The sequence below is a fragment of the Ricinus communis genome, chromosome 6 (genome assembly GCF_019578655.1).
Source record: "Ricinus communis isolate WT05 ecotype wild-type chromosome 6, ASM1957865v1, whole genome shotgun sequence".
NCBI lineage: Eukaryota > Viridiplantae > Streptophyta > Magnoliopsida > Malpighiales > Euphorbiaceae > Ricinus > Ricinus communis.
The window spans coordinates 20,594,731-20,622,718 of NC_063261.1; the positions used below are offsets into that span (position 1 = coordinate 20,594,731).

Below are 27,988 nucleotides of genomic sequence, written 5' to 3' on the forward strand. Positions count from 1 at the left end.
TCGTAAATAGAGAAGAGGTGTGAAGGAAATTAAGGAAGAGGGAAAAGAATTTGAAAGAAGCAATGTAAGAAACATCAAAATCGAAACAAACCTCTTTTGCATTAATAAGCAACATTCTATACCCTACCACCACCTTTCAAAAACACTTTCTTAGAAAATTTAAATTAATTGTGGCATGGCATCAGATCCAAGGCCAGCCAGCCACCATGCTCAAAAATGACTTAATATGAGACCACCATTCTCTTTTCTCCTCTGCACGTGCAATCCTCTTCTTTAGTTAACCTTGTTTTTTTATTACACCAACCAAGTATGGTGTAACCAAACATTTTGTACTTAGAAAGGTGGGGACTGGACCTGGCAGTGGAGAGCTAATTGGTTATTTAAAACTTAGCCACGTCTATATCAAATGCCAATTTGCATGTACCACCAGGTTCTGCTGTTTGTTATCCTTTCTGCAAGCTGCAGACTCAGTGATCCACATATTAATTTTACTATACAAAGGTTTATAGAGAAGCACGATCGCTTTCCTGGAAACTTGGCTTTAGAAGCAAGATAATTAAAAATATATATATATCCATTGTAAGCTCCCAACAGTACAATACAACCTATAAATGTCAGCTTTTGTAGAGACAAATGTTATCACAATGCATCAGATGCTGAGAAGTATGTTTTTTACCACTTAGCAATATAGTTTGATTAAAATAGTTAAAATGGTAAACACTACCAAAGTACACTAAAATTCAGAACAATGCATGTACATTTTTCTCTATATATAATTTACCCAGACTTCTTATTGCTTTTGTGTTCCTTGCCAATAATAATTGAGTCTAATTAATTTAACCGATCTAGAATTCAGAAATGAGAAACTAAATGGCAATGTAAGGATTGTAAATATCTGTAGATTAGCTAAAATTTGTGGGGTCGTAAGCAAGATTTTTCAATGCAAAACTTGCAAACACAACCCATTTGGTTTCTGTTTGTTTTCATTGAAATATTGATGCCGTATAAATGGTCCCCACTAGCAGCTGCTGCTACTACTACAGCCAAATAGGAATGGGAATTGCCTAAACAATCATAACATGGTATTGAGAGAGAATATTCGAAAACTGGGCAGAGCAGTGAAAAAGAAACGATAAAAAGCAATTGCAAAGCAAAAAAATTGCACACACATACACTTTTAACAGACTGAAAAAGGCGGACTAAAGAGAAGCACAACGTCCCATAAACAGCCAAAAGGGAAGCTCAAGCAAACAAAAAACACTTTTCAAATACAAAAACAAAACCCATCAATATATACATGTCTGCAAAAACAACTTGCACCACTATAATTCTTCATTCCACACAGTAGTATATAATCACTCCAAAAAAATAAAAATAACTGACACAAAATTTCACTACCAGTACCAGCTGACTAGTGAATTGGGTACTAAATATTTAATAAAAATTCATTGGAAGAAACTTCTTTGGATCATATATCGTACTACTACGGAGGAATAACATAGGAACTTGGCTTCTTGCTATATAGATTTTATAGAGAAATGAAAAGCTAGCTGTACAATAACAAAACAACCATTCTAAATTAGGAAAAGAAAAAGTCACATGCAGACTAGATGCTACCTCGTGTAACCTTAGAGCAACAAACTCTCTCTTCTCTCTGTTTTTCTCTTTTAATCCTTGCTACGGCTTCAAACGAACCCACTGGTAGCGACCTTCAAGAGGCAAATCCTTCACTATATCATAATTGTACCTAAACAGAACAGAACCAAAAATAAAAGAAAATTAAAAGGGAAAGAAAAAAAGAAAGCGAAAAAGTTTGTTAGTTAGTTAGGCTTTGAATCTCTCTTCCACTAAAATACGCCAGCTGGTCATATTCCATATCCTACGCACGCACATCAACACGCAAAATCTCAAACTTACTTGTCTGCAAATCTTTTTTGCTCTTTCTTCTCTGCTTCCGCGAAAAACTCATCGATCTCCACCTGAGACGGAACCTTCTCCGCCGGCAACCTAATTTTCCGGCAATTTTTTACAACCGGCGCTGGTGACTCCATCTCGTCAGTATCTCCGTAAAACGAGCTTGAAGGAGAGGTCTCTCTGCTGCAAATTAGTCAGAAAGATATTTGTATCGTATAAATCAATATGTGAGGAAGTAGAGAATTTAAGAGAAACGAAGAGTTTTGTAGAAAAGGAATTGAACCTGAATTTGTTATTAATACACGTTGATGAGCTTTCGGTTTCAAAACTCTTCATGACCTGCAATTACATATATACATGGAAAAACGTTTAATGCACTCTTTACTTAAATGTGAGATACGCTTTGATTTCAATCACTTGAAAACGTAAATTAGTGGAATAAAAAAGCGACTCTCCGTTTGTTTCTCTAGAAAACAAAGGAAAACGAAAAGAAACTCTTGTTTTTGTTTCATTTCCTTCAGTTTTTCTAAATAAACAGACAAGCAAACGTAGATAGTAACAGGATTTTAAGCACGTTCTATAGTATCAAGATTTTAAGCACGTTCGTAGTGAGAAAACGAAGCAAAACCAATGAAAAACAATTCCTCTTCTCTCATTTTCTTTTTCATATTAAACTGAAAGTGATTTTAAACTCGTCCTTTGTTTGTTTAACCCGAGGAAAAAGCCTTCACTGTAAAACTGAAATGAAAATAATAATAATATTTGAACTGAAGCTATATTAAGCTGCGGAATTCACCTTCAGATCTACAAAACTCAAGCTATTCCTCACCACACCAGTTGAATCATTGCTGGAGCTGCGAGAAGCTGTGGAGTCGCAGGAAACTAAATTTCCGGCGAGGAAACTGCCGGAATTCGACGAGGTGGCTGGTGAAACGGTGTTATCCGGAGACACAGTGAATAAATGGTGGCGGTTAAAGTTAGTGAGTGAAGGTAATTTTAATTTTTCATAACAAAAATCAAAATCAAAATCAAGTTTCATTTTCTTTGAGAATGCTGCTGGTGCTGCTGTCGTTGAAGATGATTCTGTTGAAACAATCATTTCTCTTCGCTTACAGTTATTTCTCGCATTATCTCCCATTTCTATTTTCTCTCTCTAAGATTTATTCTTCGATCCTACACTTTTTTGTTTTTTTTAGAGAGAGAACAGAACAGGAGAAGAGAAATTAAAAACTCGGTGTTGGTGCTTACCAAAAAACCAAAAAAAAAAAAAAATCAAAAAATCTTGGCGTTGGTGATGTTACGAACGGTAGAGATTGTTTTGGTAGGGCTTTTATGATGTGGTCCTCACTCCGTTAACTCTCTGAGTTAGAAATTGCAAACAGTTCCGTTAGTAACATCTTGCTGTTGAGTGTTGGAGACGCATATATTGGTATACATTTTCATAATTTTTAAACTTTCTCTACGCTCGCGATAGCCGTCGATATACAACTAAAAAATAATAACTACGCTAACTATAAAATAAAATATATTTTTTTCAATATGTAAGATTAATTAGATTTTATATTTTATTATATATATATATATATATATATATAATCAATTTCTATAAATTTTAAAAAACAGTTTGCAATTAATACGATGTCAAAATAGAATAATCGAAACTATAATTTAAAATATTTACTTGATTTGCTAATATAGTAAAGGAAAGAAATCCATTAATTTGAGTAGGCTAATGAATTTATTGATAAGATTTTATGTTTTAGTGGGTTGAAATTAGATAATATATGAGATGGATAATAAGTATTTAATATTTCACTTTCTTTTTCTTTTATTTATTTTGTTTTTCCATTCTAATCATTAAAATACATAAGACAAATATAAGATATGTTAAGAGGCAATGTTGGTTCATATCATATAAGATATGATTATTGTGGTACTGTACTGACTCATATTTAACCAGACTTTATTTCCTGTAGCAGTAACCAACCAATTAGTTTTGAAACTAAATTTGGTAGAAGTAACCTTTCTATCCCCTTCTAATTTAAGTCATTCATCACCCTCCCATCCAACTTGCTGCAATTCTTCACTCCCATATTCAACCATCAATACTTCATTTTTTAAATTATGGTCAAGTTTTTAGGTAATGAAATAGTAGGTTTGGATTTGAGAATATTAATACACATTTAAATTGTAGTTTAAATCATCAACACAATTTATTAAGGAAATTTAAAGAGAAAAACAAAAATACCTCAAAGATGCCCAATTGCCCATGGCATAATTTAAAGAGGACTATTTGGCACTAGGAGACAATTAGTTAAAGAGAGGACCACACAGATTGGACCATTTATCAGAGTCTCTTTTCCATGTAATAAGCTAACTAATACATGGTCCTATTTTACTTTCTCCAAGATTAAATTTAATTTGATTCCACTGCTATTATTCACTAACTAACTATCTGTAAAATTGCTTTTTTATTTTATTTTCTTACAGCCCATTTCTGAACACATGTGGTGGTAAAAACTGCTCCAAAGACTGTTTTTACAGCTGACTTGTTCTCTGTTCCTTATTTAAAAGGAAGGCAGAATATGTTAATGCTTTGCAGAGTAAATGTAAATCTCATGACCAAACATTTGTGGGTTTCATCTTTCTGTTACAGCAGTTAATTCCTAATTTGGACCAACTCAGTATTTGGGTATTAATTTCCATTGTCAATAAATAGATAAATAAAAGGGTAAGCTTTGGTTTGGTAGATCCATCATGGAAGATGCATCTGAGTTAAGTACCAAAGGTAGCTCCACTGCTTAAGCTGGTATACTGTACCTGTAAAACCAAAAACTAGTAGAATTTTGGTGCATGAGTAAATGAAAAAAGAAAATAATAACTCGTATCGGTTCTGAGCCTTGAGTATATAGCTGGGTATTTTATTATTAGAAAACAATAATCTAAATCACAAATAAATAAATAAAAGACAAACTTCAATGAGTGGTATCTTTTTAATGAATTAGATATCAAAAAAATATAACATTAACAAAATCTTATCCAAGAAACGAACTGTAAAAGTGAGACAATGTTTCTTGATAGTTTTGACAGATGTGGAAAATGATTAATCATTCTGCCTTTGAAAAGACACAAATGTGTCAAGAGCAATCCATGAAATAATAGTACCTCTTTAAAATGCTTTCTTTTGTTCGAAAAGAAACGTTTTTTGGTAACCAATTGGGTATATCGCAATAGGTACTGCAATGATCTTCAGGACAGCTAAAAAAAAGGAGGGAAAAAGACTAGTAGATTAACTACAGGCCACAAAATTCAAATGGGTCCTCTAATTTTGAAGCGGAAAGCTCTGTTTTTACCTTTTCTTTTTGCTTTCTGGCTTTTTAATGTAAAAGAAGTGTTAAATACAGTGTTTATTGAAGTGAAACTTTGCGGCTAAAAACTGATAAAATGTTTCTTATATTTGTATTGTTTGAGCAAGAGAGAGTGTACACTTTTGTTTTCAAGCTGCAGAAAGTTTTGATTTTTTAATATATGTACTTACGTCGGTGGATATAAGCTTCCAAAATATGCTTACATTATCAACAGCAAATGTTGACAGTTACGGTCCTTACAGGCCATAGCTTAGGATGCTGTATTGGCCCTTCTCAATGTAGTACTTATTCCTGCAATATATGCATGCAACTTCGACATCCCCATCTTTTCGTTAGTACAATTAAATTGGGCACTTTCAAGAAGCTTAAATTTATTGAATACTGTAGTTACTTCAATAATTTCTTATGTTCATTTATGATCACCTGCTCAAATCACTAGGAGTTAGTTCGAATAGTACTGGAGATAATTTCTAAACGGAAGAGTCTTGTCTAGTCTAGATGTATGCCCTCCGTCTATATACTAAACCGATAAAGTGTAAAACATTCATGTTTATATGTGTCACTCTTCTTTTTGCATCTGATCGGATGTAGGTAAGAATTTCTCTGCCTTGAACATAGGAGCAGGGGCGCCCTTGGACTCGTATGGAGAGGTAAATTAGTGAATGTGCACTTGCTGGATTGAGGGAACATCTGTTTAAACTTTAAGCCACAGGTGATTGCCTATCCTTATCAGGAAGGGAAACTTTACTCTGAAACTTAAGTTGGAAAGTAAATCAGTCAGTCTGAGAAGATAAATAAAGCTTAAGATCTCATCGTCAATACCAGTAGAGGTTGACTATTGGATATCCCTCAAATTTTTGGCACAATTTGGAAGGGTAGAAACTGAGTAGGGAAAGAGAAAGCTCAGTGTGTCGTGTGTGTATATTTACTTTTTGAATTTTTAAGAGTTTCCTTCCTTGTCTGTGCATATATGCTGCAAAGCTGCTTTCTTGGTTCTCTCTTCGTTGTTTGTTTGCTTGCTATGATGTTTAGTAAATTGAACCCAATGCAAATCTGGCTTCGTATATATTTGAACGGCAGGTCAGTTTTTCCTGTAGCTATTAGTTTGTAAGAAGACATATATAGTTCAGTCGCTGTCTTTGAACGTAAGATCGTTCAAAGTCAGAAACGGTAGAAAGGTACAGTTTTAACTTCAAGTGGATCTGTATTCCTTTTCCTGAATAATACTGATGATGACTATTTTCAAATGGGACTTTAATTATTTGTTTTTCCAGTTCAGTGATCAAATGTATAATAGCTGGAAACATAAGTCCAGACTAGCTTGGAGAAAGAAAGCGAAAGCAGGAAAATAATATAATCACATACCCTGAGTAAGGAATACATTCTTTTAGCTTTGTTGGCTTGAAGCAATATAACAGAGAGAGAACAAGAATTGGATTTGGAGATTATGTACCTGCTTTTAGGAGATTGCTTGATAAGTGATCCTGAACGGAGACAATATCACAGACGAGCAGAGTTCTTTAAAGTCAGGGTCCGCAGACTGAGGAGACGGACACAAGCAAGTACTTTTTTAGCAGCTTTAGGGGAAAAAAGAAAAAGAAAATCTGCCAAATAATGTTTCTGTCATATTCAGCAAGGATTGTAAAATAAAATGAACCTGTAATGTTCGGGGCCACCTAGGTGGCTAGAAATGGCCTGTCGAGTGACTGTGTGTAGAAATCTGGTCTCTGTAACCTTCCTTAAGAAACGACAGTATCATGTGTTTGATTTAACTGAAATATTCTAAAGCGGACAAGGCATTGAGGTCTGAGAGCTCATGCATATATCATGAAACAGTTAACCAGGTTCTTCAGGAGAATTTATGCTATGCACTGACTGTAAAATACCATAACCTGACTGATCATTGAAGGGTGCATGAAAGAAAAAGAATTCTTGGAGAAATCAAAAGCAGTTTCATGGACTCCAATTAATTGTTCAAGATTACAGATCCTATCAGGTTGAGCCCTGAAGTCGTTTAAAAGTTGGAAAGATATGGGCATCGCGAGGTGCTTAAACGGTAAAGAGCAGTAGGGAAAAACAAAGCCAGCCAAGGGTTTATCAAACCCAAGAATTCATGAGAATATTTTGCCAATTTGGGCGGGTGATTGTGCAGTTTCAAATAGAAAAATTATACTAATGATGTTTCTAATTTCTTTATTTCAAGATTATCCTAGAAGAAGACAAAAATAGAAAGTGCGGAGAAACATATAAAACCAATTTGATATGGCTCCGGGCCACTCTACTTTTGAAATTTTGAATTTAAATTTTTTATTATTTTAATTATATGATCTTTTAAAATTTATACACGTGTTATTCTTTTATTAGTTGTGATGTATGCATTCAATTTAAATAAGAAATATTTCAATGTAAATTAATTATTAGAACTCTTTTGTGTCGTGTATACAATTATTAATATCCACATGCCAATGTGATTGCTATTATTCTTATTTATAGTACTTCAAATGCATGTAGTAACTCTATTTTCTGTCTCTTAAAAATCCCTATGTCTCCTACCTACCATACCCCCAAATTAGGGCTTTTGTCTGGGGTTGCAACCGGAGGCTTCGTCTACCGGAAGCAAACCCCTTGGTGGTTAGGCCTTAGTCGTTTATGTTTATACATATACATATTTTTATTTTAGCCTGCTTGGCTAGTTTTTATTACTTTATGTGTTTTTAAAGCTGATGTTTTTGTTTCCCTTGTAATTTTGGTGATCAATTATGATTGGCCTTAGTTTTGCATAGAGCCATTCAAATTTTGGATCAGAATTTCTTTTTATAAAAATCTATAATCTTAATCAAACTCCGTCCGTAAACAAAAAATTTATTTTATAATTTTTGGATGGAATCCATGTTATTAAAGAAATAACATTTTCAAGTTTGTCCCAAAAATAATTGGATTATTTTGGGTTTGGACAAAGGCAATATCTAAAGTAAAAATAATATATTTTCAAATCTAAAATTTTTTGGACGGTCTTAGAAATACCGGATAGATATTCAAGCTCATAAACAGGTCTACTTTTGTACGACAATAGCCGATCTCATCACCAGCATAAGTATCATGAGACGCTGTCCTGATGTGGAAATAGAAAGCAGGCTAACCAATGGAAAGATTCAAGAATGGTGCTGTTGTTGGACTCTCTTCTTTCCTAGTTTTGTGTATCTTTTGATTGATGATAGAAGGGTTGGGATTTATTGATGTATAATTCATGCTTTGGCAGACGGAGAAGATATACCTACCTCATATGGAATGAGCTCTAATGTGTTGAATTAATTGTTTAACTTTATGTGCAACTTTTTCTTTGGAAGGCTTGACCTTTAGGCCCCAAACTAAAGTGAAGGCAGTGGGTATAGCTGTTGCAGGGTCAGTTAGGGGTAATGCAGTGTAGTAGTAGTAGTAGTAATAAGAGCATGAAGCTCTCAATTTCTGTAAGGTTATGATAAAAAAGAAAGCAATCAATTTACACTACATTCATCATTTCTCAAGATTTAATGTGGTTATGTTACTCGGGTGAGGTTCTTGCTTGTGGATAAAAGACATGTGTTCCCCGGAAATGGCTGAAGCATGGGCAGTAATTGGTGGCCTTGCAGGTGGTAGAGGTAGAAAGTGATTGCCTGAGTCTAATCCGGAGTATTCAAAGTTCCCTGTAGAAGACTGCTCTCCCTTTCGACTCTTACTGGCTGATATATTGCATTTGTCTACTTGTTCTATTTTCCTTTTTCTCATGTTCCAAGAGCTGCTAATAGAGTAACTCATCATTTAGCAATGGCTTTTTTTGGACGAAGTCCCTCCCTCCTTCTCTTGTCCGCCTAGCTTGGGATGATATTTTTTGGTTAATGAACCTTCTATTTCTTTTCAAAAAAAATAAAAAAATTAATACTACTTATAAAACTATAATCTTATATCGACTCATTGTTTATTACTTTTATATTAGCGAGTCGTGGCATTTCTCCTTCTATGGAAGTGGTTATATAGTTATTTTATTCTTTTTTTACAAGAATAATAAAAGAAAAAAAAATCAAATACAGCATTCAATAATTGAGTTAGTTAAAAAATACCCATAAAATAATAGTGCCATTATTTTTGTCACAATTTATTACTCTATCAATATTTTTTGTAATTATTAAAATTAATTTTTTTTATATATATTCTTTAAAATTTAATATTTATTTTTATTTTTTATATCAAAATATATTTATTAATTTTTATTAATAGAATATTTTTTAAAAAGAAATTAACTTTTATAAATATAGACAATACCCTTCAAAATATATTATTAGATTATACGTATAAGCCGAAACAGATGAAATTTTTGAAATGTGGACTTTTAAAAAGCTTATTAATTTTAACTCTTTTTATTTATAAAAAATATTTAACATAAATCCATGAGTCACATAAAATCCATCTTTTCGAATCATTCAACCCAAATAAGCTCTTAATTTGTTTCCCTGTCCCTTTTATAAACCTAATTTAAGATTATCTAACTATTTAAATCTTCAAAAAAAGCAAACAAATTTAAAAAACAAACAAACAAATTCTTGAATTTTGAATTTTTCATAGTATTAATTAATTAATTATATAAGTAGTAAGACAGACCAAACCCGACCCAAAATCCAGAATAGAAACACTGAGTGACTCAACAGTCTGCTTCAAGTTTTAGTTGAAACAATCTGAAATCCAAAATCAGGAAAATAAAACCCTAAAACGAGAGATGTGGTCTCTCTCTTCCCTCCGAAAGCTTTCTTCTTCCTTTTTGTTTCGCAGTTATGGCGGCCTCTCTTACATACCTTCCAGATATGCCGCTGCTTCTTCAGGTAACTTCTCTCTTTCTATTATCATTATTTTTCATTCTTATTTAATTCTTTCAACTATCAATGTCAAAAGTTTCTTTTTTTAGTTTTCCCCATTTTGATATTCAGGTTATTAGGTAATCATAGATCTCCTGATGCTTATATTCTCATATATGTATGCCTTTGTTTCTTATTTTTTAAACCTGTTGGATATGTGGGCATGTCATGGATGGTTAAAAGTGTTTTATCTTTTCAGAATCTGAATTGAGTTAAATATTAATTTGTCAAATGAAGGCAATAAAATGACAATTGGTTGAATGGGTTTTTAAATCTTATAGATTCATGTCAAAGATTCATTCTTTTTTGAAGAAATTGCATCTGAAACCAAAAGAATTGGAAAATTCTGATAGAACACAGGTACATGGTTCGTGGGTTTAAGGAGGTTAATGTGAGGGGAGAAAAAAATGGGACGGGTTTTTGTGATAGGAAGAGGGGGTTTAAAGAGGATAATAGAATAAAAGAGTTATAGGCAACCTAAAATTATAACTTGTTTACTTAAATCTAGATTTTGGAAAATTTTCATCCAACTAATTGATTAAAAAATTTTGATCTATACTGCAGGTGGACAAGAAAGTGAAGCACCCAAATTGGGCTCTTTACCAAATTTTGGGATAAAGGAGGCTCTCTCTACTTCGAACAGTTTGAGTTCTGCAAATTTTTCTGCAGGTCAAAGAGATGTTGAGATGGGGAGGAGTTATAAGCCGATGGACTTTGTGAGGAGAACAATTGAGCAAGATTATTTTCAATTTTCTCGGCACAACATTGAGCAAAATCCAGACATTGTGCTGATAAATCTCAAGCGCAATAATACTTTTATTAATGTCTTAGATTCCAAGGGAAATACAAAGTTCAAGGCCACCTCAGGAGCTAAGGCAGTTGGGGGTGGGGGAAAAGTGACCCGGTATGCTGCTGAAGCTGCAGCAGAATTTGTTGGACGGAGGGCTAGAGAGATGGGGTTGAAATCAGTTGTGATGAGGGTGAAAGGGTTCACATACTTCAAGAAGAAAAGGCAAGCAATCATGAGCTTTAGAGAGGGGTTTTCAAATTCTCGAAGTGATCAGAATCCTATTGTGTACATTGAAGATGTTACTCAGCGGCCGCATAATGGATGCCGTCTTCCAAAGAAGCGTCGGATTTAGGTTTATTGTATGTTGGCTTTGTTTTTCCTTTATTACAGAGTGAAAGTAACTTTCCAATGTTTAGTAGGGGGACTGGTAGATCCTTGCGGTTCTTTTTCCAAAATCATATCAGGTGCTGCTACTATTTCCACAATCACCTCATAAGAGAAACTGGGTGATGGATGCTTTTGTAATAATGGATGGTGCATTGAAAATGGTGCTGAAAATTAGTTTAAAGATGTTCCCGCTGATTTAAAGTTGTTTTGTCTGTTCACTTTACAGTGACGAGCATATTTCATATGCACTTATGGTACCCAGAAGTCTTTATATATGTATTTTAGCAGTCATGCGACTTCTCTCTCATGTACCTTTTGATCAATTGATTCCCACAAGTTTATTGGCTTTGTGTGGTGTCATAATGGCCTAAACTTCCCAATTAAATCCTGAACTTTGTAGAGCGGCTTACTCCATATGCTTTTGAGTTTCCCAAAAGAAAACATGAGCGAATGCTCTAATAATGGTTTCTTTCATATAATAAGAAGTGAAGATAGAAGGAAGATATGGAGAAGTTATCATCATAAGCCCACATTTCAAATATTTGATAAATTGCAGTGTAAAGATACATGTAAACCTTTAAGCCCCTTGAATAAGGTTCTCAGTTCCAAATAAGAAAAAATTTCCTTCTCTCTATCAATATGTTGAGCGCTATGAAAAATTGGCTCGTAAACTTGAGCATTTTATATGGTATAGAGAAAGTACAGTTGCTAAAACAATTGCATGGGGAAAACTGCAATAGCTGGGGATTGGTGAAATTCTAAAGGGCTTTCTTCACTTGAAAGTAATTAGGGAACTCCTTGTTTGCAACGTCAACATCCTCCGGAGATGCTACTGCGACCACAACCCCTTTACTCTTGACCGCATCAATTGCATCAGCAAATTCCTTGAAGTCCTTCAAACTGCAGAGAAGAAAGAGGCCAAAAATGCTAGCATCAGTTTTTGAACCACCCATGTGAAACAGAAGAGCAAGGATAAATATACCATAGATCAAAAAGGCCAACCCAGGCTATTATTACACTGCTTGTTCTACACATTGTGAAGCTATGTCCCAAAAGGACACATTTGTTCTTCAAATATGCAAGTGTCACTGGAGTTGTTTATGAAAAATATCCATCATTTCTCAGGCATATCCTAAATCCTCATTTTGTTATAAACATTTAGCTATAATATTTGATTAAATAAAGTATGAGGTTAATTCCCTATATGGCCATATTTAACGTGCACAATTGAGGTCTGTCCGAGTCTTATGGTGACAAGAGTGTTGAAGGTACAAGCACTGTGTGGAAGAAAACAAACATATTGCAATGGTCTTCCTGTCCAAATTTATCAGCTAAAAGAAGGCAACGCATAATAAAAATCAATTTTATGTCCTCCAATCTAGACAGTACCCACAGTGTTTTGTGTCTTAGCAACCCTAGATGAAGTAATAAGTGAGGTCTTTACCTGGTTGATAATATCTCTTCCCTTCTCCTCTGTCTTTCATCTTCCGTGACACCCAATAAATACCTTAACAAACTGAAAACACAAATGATATAACAATCAAGACTCGTAATTTTTATATATGTAAGGATAAGAAGGAAAAACATACATCAATGCAAATACGAGAAAAGAATGGCCAACCCAACATCCGCTAGCAGGGGTAGCCAAGAAATTAGAATACACAGAGAAAAAAGTGTCACATGCATGAATCATTGCCGTAGGTCAGAATGCCTCGATCTCAAACAAGTTTAAAATTGAAAAAAGAAATGTTAAATGAGACAATGCTCTGAAAGAATTTGATGACATCAAAACAGCAATGTGAGGTCTTAATCAAGGTAAAAGGATTGCTAGATCCAGCAAGGAACAAAACATCATGTCAACATACCTACTATAACCTTTGGCATCAGGCAGCTGGTATGCATCCACATCTCCTATGGTTCCAATAATTGCTTTAGTAAGAGTGTCATCATCCATTTCTATGTCACGTAGAAAATCACCAGTTCCGTCATATACATCAAGTGTCTTCAACAAGTTGGGGTCTCGATAGGATAAGAAGGAGAAGACTCCTAAGGAAGAAGATAAAAAACAAAATTACACCAATAGATGAAAAATAGCAAATGGAAGCCTATGAAAAGCATAACAGTACATCCTTGTACCTGAGTGAGTATCAAAGTCACAAAACCCTCCATATGCCCCACCACTGACACGCACTCGATCCCACAACCATGTGTTACTAATGTATTTTGAAATGACATAAGCACTCCCATTAAGCTGATAACCAGTGTCATATAGATTAGCAGCTTTGCCAACATAGTTAACCTGTAACAGGTACAACTTCAGAAATAAATTTCATAAAGAAGAGAGAACATAGAGACCAACATACGTAAAATCAATAACCTGTGTAGGTATCACAATAGCTTCATTTCCAGGTGAAAGTCGAGCGTTCCAAGCAGCATTGTCAGCAAAAGAGTTGCTAGGCAGCAAATCAAGAAATTTGCCAACAAGCTTTTCAGAGTTCGTTAGATTTTTCCCATCAGCAGTCAAGTTTATCAAGCAGCTATTCCTTGATAACAATGATGAACGAATTTCCTCAAGAGAAGAAGAAACTAAAGGCCAATCTTGATCAACTTTCTCCTCCAGTCCTTGTAAAAATTCCAAGTAACTATATATATGTTCAAGTTGGATTTTATCAGTATCAGTATTAACATTTCGGAATAACAGACAAAAGAAGTTTCATAAAGCATACGGTCTTTCAAATGCTTTTGGATCATGCAAAGTCGATGAACATTTCCTTTACTACCCCTTGCTGGTCCCAAGGGACACAGGATTGCTATCAGGTCCATTCATGGAAATGAACTTCATTATGATAAACTGTGCTTTATTATTCAGTTTTCTCTTATATATCAAAATCCGAAACATAATCAAGTGGAAAAAATATAAAAAGATGTGCAAGAAGAAAGCCAAATGACTCATATTTCAACCTGACGCCACCCATTTGTTCAGAGATCCATCCTGCAACATTTAACTTTGCATCCATCCTTGCAGCTGCAATTCCATGACCACTGCCTCTTAGTCGGTTCTGAAGATAAAAAGGAACATTGAGATTTAGTTCTTAAAGAAAGATATGATGGGATTTCAGACTCATTATACAAAACAAAATCAACAATTATACCTCCATTCTTGCTTTACTTTGGGAAACAAACTGCTTAAAACGTTGCTGGTCTGTGAACTGCACTTCTTGAAGAACACGATTAACCTACAATAGAGCAAGCATTCACAATCAGAGCCCTGGACTCACCTTCTGTAACTGGAAATTAAATTCATAATTAGACAAAAGCACTAGAAGCACAGATATTGGAGTGCATAGATAGCTCCATTACTAACAGAACAGCCTAACAGAACAGCCTTAATCACAGAATTGTTTCATGAGAAGAAGTTGACAGCCATATAACTGGCATGCTTGCATGAAGCCAGTAATTAGAAAATGTTTTTATAATTTTCTTCTCAGCAGCCTTTCTACAGTTTTTAGTTCTTCGTTCATGCCTGCTTATAGCATAAATGGAAGCAATTTTAGAATGCATTAGTGCCAGAATTAGTATCTCAATAAAAACATCAGGATAGGAAGTAATAGAGCTTCAACTACAACGTCCTCAAACTAATAAATTTAGGGGAAAGGGCAAGTGCAATATCAATGAAAACTCAAGTGGTTGGATGCTAAAAAAAGTGTTAAAATCATTTCAAGCTCTATTTACATAAACACGGACTGCAAAGCTGTGGATAACCAATTCAACTGAAAATTACCAGGTCAAATAAGTCTTCAGCACGACCTGCCATGGCTTTTCCACGAACAATTATATGGCTACATGGTTCCGCCAGGCCCCGAACAGATGATGTGAATGGATAAACTGATATTCCTCCAGTTCTCCTCCCAATCAACTGATTAAGTTGTACAAAGGTCAAATCTTTTGTACCCATCTCAAGCAGTGACTGACTGTCAAAAATATGGAGTTGTAAGAATTCTGAACAAGTAGTCCACTAGAATACATAAAATTAGCACTTAAGTTAGCTGTTGAACTATCACATCCAAGCATATATATTTTTTATATGTTTATATCTATAGCATGCTGTCTCACACAAAAGCCCATTGGATTTGAAATATAGACATGCGCAGGGTCAGCCTCACAATTTAACTAATAAAGTTAGTGCACCCAAGATTAAAACTCTACAACTTAGTCAAAAAAAGCATACTGGTACTATATGTAAAAAGAAACCAATAAAAAATGACAATTGAAGTCTTTCATAACACTTAGGGCAACACCGCACCAGAAAAGTGGCACCAATGGAAGAAGTTCCTGCTTTAGTGGTCTCATGTTAAAGACAACTTCTGCATAAAGGACATCATTTGTGAAAAGGTCATGCCTCAAGACTTTCACTCCATTGATATCCCCAACCTACAGGTACAATACAAAATTGTCAATACAGTTCTCCATCCAGCACTATTTGATATCAGATATTCAAGCACAAAAAAGAACACTAAGCTTATTAACCTCTGTGGGGACGCGTATGGGTTCTTTGGGAATGTCATTAAGAGAGAGGCTTGGCACAGTCTTCAAAGTTTCTGGTGGGTCAGGAGTTTCCTGCTTCAATCTTAGTTCCTGTGTTGCGCGCGCAAGTTCAGCAAGATCCTCTTCTGTCATATTGCCTTTCACTTTCTCCAAGATTTCTCTCTCAGCAGCCTCATCACGAGAAGCTTTCTCTGGATCAGGCTGGAAAAAGAAGTCTTGTTGTCATCTCATGAAGCTACTATCTAGGTATCATATATAAATAGGGGCTAAATTTTCAGTCTAAAATGCTCACCCGCATTTCCACAGTTACACAATGAGGATTCTTCAAAATGAATTTCTCAATTAAAGGAGAAAAAACGGCTTTAGAACCTTCCTTAGCGATTCGAGCTTTTAGGTCCAACAAAGGCTTCTCATACTTTAAAGGCTCAAACGGATCCCTATCATATATCCATTTACCCTGCAAAATAAAAATGAATTAGCATTCCTAGATATAAATTGATAATGCTTCATTTTGAAACAAAGCGAAAAGGTGCAGAACTTACCATGGACCGAAGCATCAGTGATAAACCACGAGGAAATGAGCCTGTGTTATTTTCCCTGAGAGAAAACTCAATTGTATTCATGGATGCCTCCACAGCATCTGTCTCAAATCCTTCCTCTGCTAATTTCCTTAGTGTACTCATGATTAATTCTTCCACCTTTTCAATATCCTCCTCAGCAACATTCTTCAATCCAATGCTAAATTGAGGCTGAAGAAGCTCATCTTCAATCCCACCACCAACAATTGCATCTCCTAGACCACTTTCCAGTAAAATTTTTCTCAAGGGAGAAGCAGGAGTTCCCAACATAAGATGATCCATAAACCCAAGCGCAAGCTCAGTTTCTAAATCCAGAGGTTTATCAGAAAGCAGCCAGTTCAGGCATACCATATGTTTCTTTTTAAGATCACCTCCTTCACCAGCTGGATATTTCTCAACAATCCTGACTGGCTTTGAGAAAAGTTGCTGCGGCTTGACCTTTGACTCATTTGGAGCTGAACTTGCATCAAACATATCTAGATACTCTGTGTGTGTATATGAGAGAGACACAAAGAGAGAGAAGATAAGATACAATAATCTAAGAGTATGGAATACAATTAAATCATTAATTAGACCATCCAATTTTCAAATAACTTGTTGATATGGAAACTAAGTAGGAGATATGGGACTCCATTGTATAGAGAAGGTACTGGTGTGGCATGAACTCCACCTTCTAAAGCATATACGCTGCTAATTGGATGAACTACGACATGTAGGACCTTAAATGCCGTATCAAATATGTTTAATGGTAGAGTAAATGCCAGATCGACTTCTTTTAGCACAATATGAGTCCCATGGCTCTGGATTAGAGTCCATCAACATGCTAATAGCGAGCATTTTTGCAATAGTGGTTTTATATAACATAAATATAGATAAAGGAAATGAAGGAAAAGCTATTAGGCTTTTCTTGCATAAGTATCAATAAAGATGTTATTTAGTACCACTTAGGATGCGTAAGCGCTCAACTGGATCATCATCTCCGTAAAACCATATCCTGGCATTGCTGGGGTGGTAATATTTGCGGTGAAATTCCTGCAATCATATGCATTACAAGTTATAATCATGAGCATAAATGTATAAATTTTTTTCATTAATTAGAGGTGACCCATGTGCATAAGATCTATAGAAGCACAATAGAATCAAATAATATATATGGGAAACTCAAATACTCTGCTTGAATGCACAAATGGGAAAAATGAAAATGGAAAAGCACGTTGATAAATACTTTGCACAAAATAGAAGAAAATTTAAGAATATTTAACTAGAAATAACAACAAGCAAGTGTACTTGCATTCTTCTGCAAGCATAATCATAATTAGCAACTTGGAGACGCAGAATAGACCTGAAATTGCTCAAATGTCAATTGAGGGATGACTTTTGGATCACCTCCACTATCAACCCCATAGGTATTGTCTGGAAATACTGCCTGCAAATCAATTACTCGTAACAGTTAGCATTATAGATAAGAATTAGATGTTTCTTACCAAAAGCATTAGGTGTGATTAGTGTTTTGCACGCAAAACATTACTTAGATTTTTCTTTTTTTGTTCATTCTTATAATTCCAATGATTATACAATTCATCAGAGGAGAGTTTCTCTGTTGTTATTACTGGGCATTTAAATCATTAAAGACCCAAGGCACCCTTCAGAGGGAGGAGGATGATCAAAGAAAAGAGAAATTGCCTGTTGAGCAGTCCGTCCTAATATATTATCAGGTTGGGAATAGACACCCTTCATCTCATTGAAAACAACACCTGAAATCAAGAAGGCACCAATTAAAGAAGAACTGAAAGTATACCAAGTTATTAGCAATCAGATCAATTCTGTAAGCAGGACATAATTCTATCCAACAAACTTCTATGGCCAAGTTTATTTGCCAAAAGTGGAACCTTTGTAAGATATTTCTTCTGAAGGATCATTGAGCTCGAAATGCCAACCCTCCTGTTGAAAAGTTTGGTAGTCCTCGACACATTTAGGGAAGAAAACAGCATCGAGGTATACATCAACCAAATTGTAGAAATCCTTTTAGAAAATAAGAGCCACATATTAAAATCGAAACTCAATACAAAAATAGATTAAGAAATCCAAGATCGAAGGGCCAGTGCCCAAAACACCTCCTGGCTGTTGTTACCTTGGTATTTGTGGAGGCGACCGGGTAGCAAGTCCTATCAGGATAGGTGAAGGCATTCAGAAAAGTATGCAAGCTTCCTTTCAATAACTCAACAAACGGTTCCTTCAAAGGGTACTTCCTTGACCCACATAAGACACTGTGTTCCAATATGTGTGGAATGCCAGTTGAATCCTTGCTGCATTGCAGCATTAGCAATTAGAACCAAGGAGGTGATTATAAATTTAAGCAACTTTCAATTCAAAAAAAGAAAAAAGGCAAAGGCGGTGTCTTTGTATATATATAAATATATATACACACTTACGGAGGAGTACGGAAAACAATGCCAAAGACTTTATTCTCATCATCATTAGAAACAGACATAATTTCAGCACCAGTTTTTTTATGCCTAAAGAGTTCAGCTTTAGATTTACACTCCTCAATAAACTCTTCAGACACTTTCTGAAATCCAAGCTTCTCAGCAACCTCACTTGGCACACCACCAGCAACATCTATATCCACATTACAATCAAAATTAGTAACCTTTTACAATCTGTTCCATATAAAATTCAAAACTCTTGATTACCAGAATAATTAAGATTGAGCTCAGAACAAAAATATTCAATCTTTATAAACATAGAGGGGTACCTGGAGAAGAGGGAGCTGGGTGTGTGGCTACAGCAGCAGGGGAAAGAGAGGAGAAGTGTTTATTGAAGCGGGAAGAAGAGGAGGATGAAGTGGCAGCAACAGGGAATAACCGCCAATTACGACGGTGGAGGAGGGAGCGTCTGGTGGAGAGAGCGGTTATTGGACGGTGGAGGTGATGTGAAGAAGAGAAAGAGCGAGAGAATCTGCGAGGCAAAATGAATCTGCTGTAAGCAAGAGAGGAACAAGAAAGAGAGCGAAGGAGAGCTTTTCCCTCCATAATAAGTAGGATTGGATAACCCTAACAATGCCCAAGAGAAGAGAAAAAGTTGCAGACTTTGCTCTTTTTAATTCAGTTTATGGTAAGGTAAGGTATGGGTCTGAGTTCGGGTTTTTTTGGGGTTTTGTTTTGATTGGAGAGAGGGAAAAAAAATATCAAGAGACTAGTCTCTGTTTCTGGTGGCAGTGGGAATGGCCAAGTTTTGGGTTTTCTTTTATGGTTCACAAAAATATAATTAAAAACAAGAAAATGGAAAAAAGAAAAAGGGGAAATTTCTGTGCTCTAAGCAAACTTAGATTGATTGATTATTACTTGGAGGGGCAGAAAAGGTTTGAATCTCTTTTTTGGGCTCATTTGTTTAATCTTTTTCTTGTTCGACAAGTGAGAGAGGGACGTCGGTCAAGAGAATTGCAGATATTATACAATTGGTCTTTAGTGAAAAATTATGGTCATTCATTGTAAAAGAAAGAATCTTTGTGTTCAAATGAAAATAGAAGTTAGCAAAAGAAGAATAGTAATACAAAATGCTTGAAATCAGAATTGTTATTATTAATGAATACTACCCTCAAATCAGACCATGTACATATATAACAAAAAATTTATTATAAAAAAAGTGTTATTTGAATTTATACATTGACCATTAAGATGGGGTAACAAAAGCTTGTGTTTCTTATAAGAACACTCGAATCAGCTTTAGCTAGGTCTTCTTTACTTGATTTCGAGATTAATGCTGCTGCAACAGATTTGAATCCAGATCATATTTGATTATAATCATCTTGTCTCTATCCATGCATGTTTTCACTTTGACTGTCGCTCTACTTGCATACTCAATTGAAATGGCAAACCAATGACTTCGGATTCCAATATCTACATTGCAATTTCTTGGCACTTTCCGCGGTAGGCCAGAACCAACGTGAAAATCGAATTCTATTGTAGCAAAAAACCAACGTTTACTTTTGATAAACAATTGCAAAAGACCATACTTTTGAGATCACTTTATTTATGGTCTTTCTTTACATAGTCCCATCACAACCCATTTCGTGATTCACTAATCTCTTTTCCATTTCTTCTCTTCTCTTCTCTTTCTGTCAATGATGAATCCAAGTGCAAATGAGATAGCATACCAGCTTGGTTCATTCTTTCGAGCATACAAAGATGGACGAGTAGAAAGGTTCTTTGGCACAGATAGAATCCCTGCATCCATCAATTCCCCACATGGCATTTCATTTAAAGATGTTCAAATTGTGCAAGAAACAGGCGTATCAGCGCGTGTATTCATTCCTACCAACACAAATTCGGGCCAAAGGCTTCCTCTCCTAGTCTATTTTCACGGTGGAGGCTTTCTCATTGGCTCACCATTTTGTTCCGCGTACCACAATTGTGTTACATCTATTGTTACTAAAGCTAACATTATTGCTATTTCTGTTGACTATAGGTTGGCTCCTGAGCACCCTATTCCTATAGCTTATGAAGATTCATGGGCTGCACTCAAATGGATAGCTTCACATTGTGATGGTGGAGGTCCTGAATCTTGGTTAAATGATCATGCAGATTTTGGCAGAGTTTTTCTGGGTGGTGATAGTGCTGGTGCCAATATTGCACATAACATGGGGATCCAGGCAGGAGTCGAAGGTCTAAATGGAGTTAAAGTACTGGGAATTTGTTTGGTTCATCCATATTTTGGAAGGAAAGAAAGTGGGGTGGATGAGTGTTGGACCTTTGTTAGCCCAAAAACAAGTGGGTTCAATGATTTGAGGATCAACCCATCTTTGGACTCAAGGTTGGCTAGGTTGGGTTGCAGCAAAGTGCTGATTTTTGTTGCTGAAAAAGATAAGTTGAAAGAGAGAGGAGTGTTCTATTATGAGACATTGAGGGAGAGTGAGTGGGATGGAGAGGTGGAGATTGTGGAGACTGAAGGAGAAGAGCATGTCTTTCATTTGTTCAACCCAAGTTGTGAGAATGCTTTTGCCCTGTTGAAAAAGTTTGCTTCTTTTATCAATCAAAGGTTGATTAGCTAGGATGAGATATATTTGGTCAAATCTAATGTAATTGAATACTTTGTATTGGCATAATGTGGCCATCCTTATTTCTGCTCATATATTGAATCATGTTTAGTTCTTATCAAAGATCAAATCTTTCATCCCCATCTCAAGCAGTGACTGACTGTTAAGAATATGGAGGTGTAAGAATTGTGAATAAATACTTCATCAGAAGTAACATTAAAACAACACTTAAGTGAGCTGTTTAACTATCACATTCAAACATGTCTATGTTTATGTTTTATATCTGTAGCATGATGCTTTCTCAGACAAAAGCTCACTCGGCTTGTAACATAACAAGCACAGCCTCACCTGCTAAAGCAGATATGGCTGCAAAAGTTAGATGAACTATGCCACATAGGACTCCCAGTGCCTATCAAATATGCTTAAGGGGTAGAGTAGACGCCAGATCAACTCCTTTTTAGCACAAATATGAGCCCCATAGCTCTTGATTACAATCCACATCAACAAGCTAAAGAGAATACTGAGTAGTTTCCAAGAGTAAAGATATAGATATAGATAAAGGAAATGGAAAGAAGAAAATATTGTAAGGCATATCTTGCATAATGCATCAATAAAGATGTTATTTAATACTAATTAAAATGCATAAGTGCTTAACTGAATTATATCTGATAGTATTTATGGTGAAATTTTTACAATATTTGTCCAAAAAATAAGAGAGAGTGATATGCATTAATTATTAAGACAAGTGACAAATGTATCACATTTTCCACTTTACTTATATGGAAATATATGTTTTAAATATTTAAAAACCCCTAATAGAACTTTGGATATTACAGATATGAGTTGTTGGTTTGTTGAGAAGCTAGCAATTATGGGGATGGGGGCAGGTGAGATTTGAAGTGCTCATCATAGAGACAATAATTATGGTTATAATACTGGTAAAGTTGTGATAGTTGAGAAGAAATTTGTTTCTTCTTTCCAATTGAAGAATATAGACTTTTTTTTCAAGGAAAAGATTTAAACTTCATCAAATAATTGCCATATTATTCAAAAGGGTTCTAGTCCAAAACAAGGAAAAAGTAAAGCTTAGACACAAGGTTGTATTCAGAAAACAAGGAAACTATGATAATGATTTGATCAGGGCTTATCTTGACAAATGAAAGATACAATATTTTGAACCATAATCTTGGCATTCTCATTCTCAGGATTGAACAAATGAAACACATGGTTCTCTTCTTTAGCTTCAATTATCTCCACACTTCCTCCCCAACCACTCTTTCTCAAACTCTCATAATAAAACCATCCTCTATCTTTCAAAAAATCCTTCTCAGCAACAAATATAAGCACCTTATTGCAACCTAGAGTTGCAAGTTTTGGATCAGTAGCAGGATTTATTAAAGGATCATCACAACCACTTGTTGTAGGACATGCAAAATACCAAATCCCATTGATCTTTAATCTTACTTCTGAATCTTTAGCCTCATTGCCAACAGGTTCTTTACCCCAAAAGTAAGGATGTATTAGAACAATCCCTATAACATTAATCCCAAACAACTTCTCTTCACCATATCTCATGCCCATGTGATGTGCTATATTAGCACCAGCACTGTCTCCTGCAAGAAACACCTTGCCCAGATCAGCATAGCAATTCAACCACTCTTCAGGACCATTTCCATTGAAATGAGATGCAGCCCATTTGAGCGCTGTCCAAGAATCATCATATGCAGCAGGCAGATGATGCTCTGGTGCTCTCCTGTAATCCACAGAAACTATCATGATATTAGCCTGGGAAGCTAATCTGTTACAGAAGTTATGATAGTTCGGGGAGTAAGGAGTTTCAATAACAAATCCACCGCCATGATAGTAAACCAGGAGGGGAAGTTTTTGGTCAGGATTGATGTTTTTGGGAAGGTAAAGTCTTGAAGATAAATTGAGATCTCGTGAGTAGACAACATCTTGAGATTGGACATTGGTTTTGGAATCAAGAGAAGGAGGGATAATATCTGTGCCCATAAATCTTTCTACTCTGCCACTTTTGTATGTGCGGAGAAAAGGAGGGAAATCATGAACAATTTCTTCTTCTTCATCAGGTTTTCTTGAATCCATATCTCAAGAGCTTTTTAGTTGCAGAGAAGAGGAGGGATGATATGAGGTTAACTCTTAACTCTTTACATGGAAACTGCCAGCTATATATAATATATTATCTTGAGTGTCAGGATTTCATCATATGCATATACTAATTATGTAAAAACACTTATATGTTAGCTTTTATAATTCAGAAATTTTTAGAAAAAAGTTCATAGAATATGAAGACAAAGGCTCAATTACAAACTGTTATTCTAGTTTACTGATTATAAAGTTCTAACATATGGTAAACTTTTATAAAAAAGAAATTGAATAATAAGAAATCAACTCACGTAAGCAATGACGTTTGAAGATATTGACTCAGTGAGTCACAATTAAGTAGCTAGTTTGGCAGATTCTGTAATGAAGTTTTCTTCTTGATGTGTCCATGTATCATGACTCATGAGAGTCTTGTTATAAGTATACTTCTTATGTGAATAATTTAAATAATAAGACGAATGGCGAAAATGACTTACATTTATATAATGTATTTTTTCAGTAATTCAAATCATATCTCAAAATATAAAATATTTATTTATATGTTATTTATATATTATAGTTTATATATCAAGTATAGGTAAGAATTTACGGCTTTAAAAAGTGAGCTATTTAGGGATTCTTTTATTATATATGAACATATTTCTTTTCTTTTTAAGTGTTTGTATGTTATGCCATTGTTTTCTGTTTGGTTCTTATGTTTTATGTTCTTAACAGTTAATGACATCCTATGAAAAGATCCAAACACTGATATATCATATAATCCATAACATCATTATCAAAAGCAGAAAACAACAAAATAAATAAACAAAGAATTATAAAAACAAATATAATAATATTGAGCAATAACAGACATACCTAAAAATATTCCAGCTAAACTAACACTGTTTTAGCAGACCCCCAACACATCCATTAGCTTCACCTTATGTAATTGTGTTCATCCTTGATGAATGAAGCAAATCTTTTGATTAGAGCAACAGAATTCTCACTTGTCAAATTGTCAATATGAAAGCAATGCCCTTCATCTTTGTTTTCTACAATCTCTACATTTCCTTTCCACCCACTTCTCTTCAACTCGTCATAGTACCATTGCCCCACTGCTCTCAAATGGTCTTTTTCAGACACAAACACCAATATCTTGTCACAACCAAGCTTGGCCAAATCTTCTGCACTTGGTTTGAGTCTTGGATCATCCAACCCATCATTGGACGGGCACATATATAACCACATTTTGTCATCATCCGTACCACCAAAATATGGATGCACCAATACCATACCAACTACTTTCACTCCGGGTAGACCCATTGACCCTATCCGTACCACTAAGTTGTGAGAAATGTTACCTCCAGCACTATCTCCACCAACGAAAACCTGCTCAAAATCCGCATGCTCATTCAGCCAAGACTCAGGTCCATCCCCATTTACATGGGTTGCTACCCATTGAAGCCCCGCCCATGAATCCTCATAACAAGCGGGTATAGGTCGATCCGGAAACAACCCGTACTCTACGGATACTACGATGGCGTTAGCTTCAGCAGCCAAGGTGGAGAGGTATTTTTGGTGAGGTAGAGAAAAAGCGGATTCGAAGCAGAATCCACCACCATGGATGTGAAATAGGAGAGGGAGTTTCCGGGTTGGGTCATGAATAAAGGGCAAGAAAACACGAGCTGATATAGAAGGTTGGGATGATATTAGAACGTCCTTGGAGTTGACTCCTGTAACTGGGTCATTAAAGGGAGGAACTTTATGGATTGGATTAAACATTTGGAGAGTACCATCTTCGTAAACTTTGAAGAAACGAAACTCATGAGCTATTTTATTGTTAAACGGGTCTGTTGGGCGAGATGGGTCTTTGTTAGATGACAGAGATCGAGCAAAGCATTGCAGAGAAATGTTTTGAAGAGAAGGAGAAAGAGCAGAGTAGTAAAGAGTGTGGATTTCTTGTTTTTTCGAAGAAATAAGGTAATGAGAATGCCCTGGAAATGGGAAACGAACGTTGAAATGACAAAGTGAGCGACAAAGAAACATTGCCTGCTTTATTTGAAGATATATGTATGTTAATATGATAGAATTATTGAGGTTTGTAATTGTATTGGGTACCTGAAAGAGCTCGACTTTCTGTTGAGAATTAGCAGGCGCTAGGTTTGTTTCTACTCTTTTTCCAGCTATTACAAGCACAAAGGACAAGTCTTTCTTTGCATTTTACTATGATGTTTTTAGAACTTGTGTTGCTGTTTTCAGTATATGGAGTTAATTTCTATTGGCCATTACTCTTCTGATTACTCTCAGTCTCTCATAATCACTAACAGTAGGTGCAATTTTTTACTACTTTTAAGATCTCCATGTGAATGTATCCCAACCCAACCACCACTTTTATTATTAATTGTCACTGCTATGAGCAGTTCAAACTTCCAACAATTGCTATCTTTCCAACAAGGCTACAACTCATATCATTTTTTTTGTAAGAAAATATGACTTAAAAGTAAGAAGAAGTTGATTTGGACTCGGTGCATTTTGCCATATCCTCTGTTCTTTGCAAGATCGTTTCATCTCATAAAATATGGAAAAATATATTTACTTATTTGTCAGACAACTGCCACTCAAGTCCAAAACAAATCATTTAATTACTTTCCAGGCTGAAGGGTGGCACCTAAAAGATAAGGAATGCAATCATCATTTTGAAAGATTTGGTTATCATCTTTATAATTCATCAGACCAATAGCAATTCCTTCCTAAGTTAGTTTTCATGTCTAAAGTTTAAGATTCATACTTTCATCTAACTTCTCTACATTGTATTTCTAAAACAAAAGGTGAGAGTTGAATTGGGGGCAAACAGTAAGACTTGGTTAAGATATAACAATCTTTGACATGATAATGAGTTGGTAGGTTCTTGCAATTAGCCGAACAAACTGATGGAAATAATTGAAAGAGTAGCTTATGTAACTGGCACAAGATTGAATGATATAAATTAATAACCCTACAAGATCAAATTATTCTAGCTAAGATTAAAGGGTGCATACAAAGCAGAAAAAATGACATAAATCAGGCCTAATCTTCCTTGATGAAAGAGGCCATTCTTTTGAGCATAGCAAGAGCATTTTCACAAGTAGACTTTTGCAAATGGAAAACATGATCCTCCTCTGTTATCTCCATAAACTCCACAAGTCCTCCCCATCCACTGTTTCTCAGCTTCTCATAATAATACCATCCTCTGTCTCTCAACAAGTCTTTCTCTGCAACTATAACAAGCACCTTCCTACATCCCAAGCCACACATTTTAGGATCAAGAAGTGGATTGATCCAAGGATCATCATTCCCACTTGTTTTTGGACATGCAAAATGCCATATAACATCAACAGTTGCTCTCTTTTCAGCTTCTTTAGGCTCATTACCTACAGGTTCTTTGCCCCAAAAATATGGGTGTACTAAAACAATCCCTACAAGATTAATACCAACTAATTTCTCTTCAGTATTTCTAATAGCCATATGATGAGCTATATTAGCGCCAGCACTATCTCCAGCTAAAAACACCTTGCCAATATCAGCATAACTGTTCAACCACTCTTCTGCTCCATTTCCATTCAAATGTGAAGCAACCCATTTAAGTGCTGCCCAAGAATCATCATATCCGATAGGAAGAGGATGCTCTGGTGCTCTTCTGTAATCAACAGATACTGCTATAACATTTGCCTCTGCTACTAAGTTGTTAAGGTGATTATGGTACATAGGAGAATAAGGAGTTTCAATGCAAAATCCACCGCCATGATAGTAAACGAGGAGAGGGAGTTTCTGATTAGGATTGGCATTTCTCGGTAAGTATAGTCTGGAAGAAAGATTGTGTTGAGGTGAGAATACAACATCTTTGGACTGGACTTGGGTTATGGGGTGTAGAGAAGGAGGAGCTATATCAGTGCCCATGAGTCTTTCTACACGGCCATCTTTGTATATGCGAAGAAATGGAGAGTAATCATGAGCAAGTTCAGTGGCGGTTGAGTCCATGGAAACAGATGAATAAACTAGAATTTGGCGACAATTATGGGGTCTTGCTTTGGAGGATTGAAAGATGGAGTGATGACTATGAAAAGAAATGGGACGAATTCTGGTTAGAGACATAGAGGACAAAGAGATAAGCAGATGCATATATCTGAGTGATGAGTGGCTATTGATTCTCAAAGAAAAAGATGAAGATCTTGAAGGATTAATTGACATGAATACAACAGATATGTATGTATCTATACATATGTTCAAGATCACAGTGTCACATGCAACAAAAAACATTTTAGTGTACTATGCATCCCTATGTGTCAGGAAACAAAAGAAATTATTGTATATGGTCCAGCACTTTGGTTTGTTGTTATTGTGAA

General features: G+C 35.4%; 7 protein-coding genes across 8 annotated transcripts; 2 read left to right on the forward strand and 5 right to left on the reverse strand.

The window, feature by feature from the left end:
- Positions 1-1,242: 1,242 nt before the first annotated feature.
- Positions 1,243-3,272, reverse strand: LOC8275322 (cyclin-dependent kinase inhibitor 7). Of its 2 annotated transcripts, none has more exons than XM_015718876.3 (4): positions 2,711-3,272; positions 2,198-2,253; positions 1,918-2,094; positions 1,243-1,747 (listed from the first exon to the last, which is right to left on the reverse strand). In XM_015718876.3, the coding sequence occupies exons 1-4, from the start codon at positions 3,050-3,052 to the stop codon at positions 1,678-1,680; spliced, it is 645 nt and encodes a 214-aa protein (XP_015574362.1). In that variant the 5' UTR covers positions 3,053-3,272; the 3' UTR covers positions 1,243-1,677. The 2 variants fall into 2 exon arrangements, with proteins under 2 accessions (XP_015574362.1, XP_002518785.2); XM_002518739.4 differs by having other exon boundaries at positions 1,918-2,097; positions 2,711-3,216.
- Positions 3,273-9,909: 6,637 nt separating this feature from the next.
- LOC8275323 (probable ribosomal protein S11, mitochondrial) lies at positions 9,910-11,632 on the forward strand. Its single transcript, XM_002518740.4, has 2 exons — positions 9,910-10,135; positions 10,733-11,632. Exons 1-2 carry the CDS (start codon positions 10,033-10,035, stop codon positions 11,308-11,310), a joined length of 681 nt encoding a protein of 226 aa, XP_002518786.1. The 5' UTR covers positions 9,910-10,032; the 3' UTR covers positions 11,311-11,632.
- Positions 11,633-11,858: 226 nt separating this feature from the next.
- Positions 11,859-19,863, reverse strand: LOC8275324 (presequence protease 1, chloroplastic/mitochondrial-like). The gene is made up of 19 exons (XM_048375734.1): positions 19,224-19,863; positions 18,901-19,087; positions 18,600-18,774; positions 18,358-18,490; positions 18,152-18,222; positions 17,811-17,894; positions 17,410-17,500; positions 16,433-16,953; positions 16,183-16,347; positions 15,873-16,091; positions 15,649-15,776; positions 15,127-15,316; positions 14,498-14,581; positions 14,307-14,404; positions 13,723-13,987; positions 13,482-13,644; positions 13,211-13,391; positions 12,790-12,861; positions 11,859-12,245 (listed from the first exon to the last, which is right to left on the reverse strand). The coding sequence occupies exons 1-19, from the start codon at positions 19,498-19,500 to the stop codon at positions 12,104-12,106; spliced, it is 3,246 nt and encodes a 1,081-aa protein (XP_048231691.1). The 5' UTR covers positions 19,501-19,863; the 3' UTR covers positions 11,859-12,103.
- A 307-nt stretch (positions 19,864-20,170) lies between these two features.
- Positions 20,171-21,633, forward strand: LOC8275326 (probable carboxylesterase 5). The gene has a single exon (XM_048375736.1). It carries the CDS (start codon positions 20,592-20,594, stop codon positions 21,516-21,518), a length of 927 nt encoding a protein of 308 aa, XP_048231693.1. The 5' UTR covers positions 20,171-20,591; the 3' UTR covers positions 21,519-21,633.
- Positions 21,634-22,526: 893 nt separating this feature from the next.
- LOC8275327 (probable carboxylesterase 12) lies at positions 22,527-23,759 on the reverse strand. The gene has a single exon (XM_002518744.4). It carries the CDS (start codon positions 23,607-23,609, stop codon positions 22,641-22,643), a length of 969 nt encoding a protein of 322 aa, XP_002518790.2. The 5' UTR covers positions 23,610-23,759; the 3' UTR covers positions 22,527-22,640.
- A 618-nt stretch (positions 23,760-24,377) lies between these two features.
- LOC8275328 (2-hydroxyisoflavanone dehydratase) lies at positions 24,378-25,989 on the reverse strand. The gene has a single exon (XM_002518745.4). It carries the CDS (start codon positions 25,650-25,652, stop codon positions 24,543-24,545), a length of 1,110 nt encoding a protein of 369 aa, XP_002518791.1. The 5' UTR covers positions 25,653-25,989; the 3' UTR covers positions 24,378-24,542.
- Positions 25,990-26,559: 570 nt separating this feature from the next.
- LOC8275329 (probable carboxylesterase 12) lies at positions 26,560-27,884 on the reverse strand. Its single transcript, XM_002518746.4, has one exon. It carries the CDS (start codon positions 27,831-27,833, stop codon positions 26,673-26,675), a length of 1,161 nt encoding a protein of 386 aa, XP_002518792.3. The 5' UTR covers positions 27,834-27,884; the 3' UTR covers positions 26,560-26,672.
- Between the last annotated feature and the right edge of the window lie 104 nt (positions 27,885-27,988).

Bases quoted from the DNA above. Each gene is read 5' to 3' on its own strand.
- LOC8275324 (XM_048375734.1), bottom strand. From the start codon at position 19,500: ATGGAGGGAAAAGCTCTCCTTCGCTCTCTTTCTTGTTCCTCTCTTGCT. The intron at 19,088-19,223 runs GTACCCCTCTAT...ATGTGGATATAG, and splicing joins CCCAGCTCCCTCTTCTCCAG to ATGTTGCTGGTGGTGTGCCA. The intron at 18,223-18,357 runs GTTCCACTTTTG...TCTTGATTTCAG, and splicing joins AGAAGAAATATCTTACAAAG to GTGTTGTTTTCAATGAGATG.
- LOC8275322 (XM_002518739.4), bottom strand. From the start codon at position 3,052: ATGGGAGATAATGCGAGAAATAACTGTAAGCGAAGAGAAATGATTGTT. The intron at 2,254-2,710 runs GTGAATTCCGCA...ATGTAATTGCAG, and splicing joins TGAGTTTTGTAGATCTGAAG to GTCATGAAGAGTTTTGAAAC. The intron at 1,748-1,917 runs GTAAGTTTGAGA...TGTTCTGTTTAG, and splicing joins CAAAAAAGATTTGCAGACAA to GTACAATTATGATATAGTGA.
- LOC8275329 (XM_002518746.4), bottom strand. From the start codon at position 27,833: ATGTCAATTAATCCTTCAAGATCTTCATCTTTTTCTTTGAGAATCAAT.
- LOC8275327 (XM_002518744.4), bottom strand. From the start codon at position 23,609: ATGGATTCAAGAAAACCTGATGAAGAAGAAGAAATTGTTCATGATTTC.
- LOC8275323 (XM_002518740.4), top strand. From the start codon at position 10,033: ATGTGGTCTCTCTCTTCCCTCCGAAAGCTTTCTTCTTCCTTTTTGTTT. The intron at 10,136-10,732 runs GTAACTTCTCTC...TCTATACTGCAG, and splicing joins ATATGCCGCTGCTTCTTCAG to GTGGACAAGAAAGTGAAGCA.
- LOC8275328 (XM_002518745.4), bottom strand. From the start codon at position 25,652: ATGTTTCTTTGTCGCTCACTTTGTCATTTCAACGTTCGTTTCCCATTT.
- LOC8275326 (XM_048375736.1), top strand. From the start codon at position 20,592: ATGATGAATCCAAGTGCAAATGAGATAGCATACCAGCTTGGTTCATTC.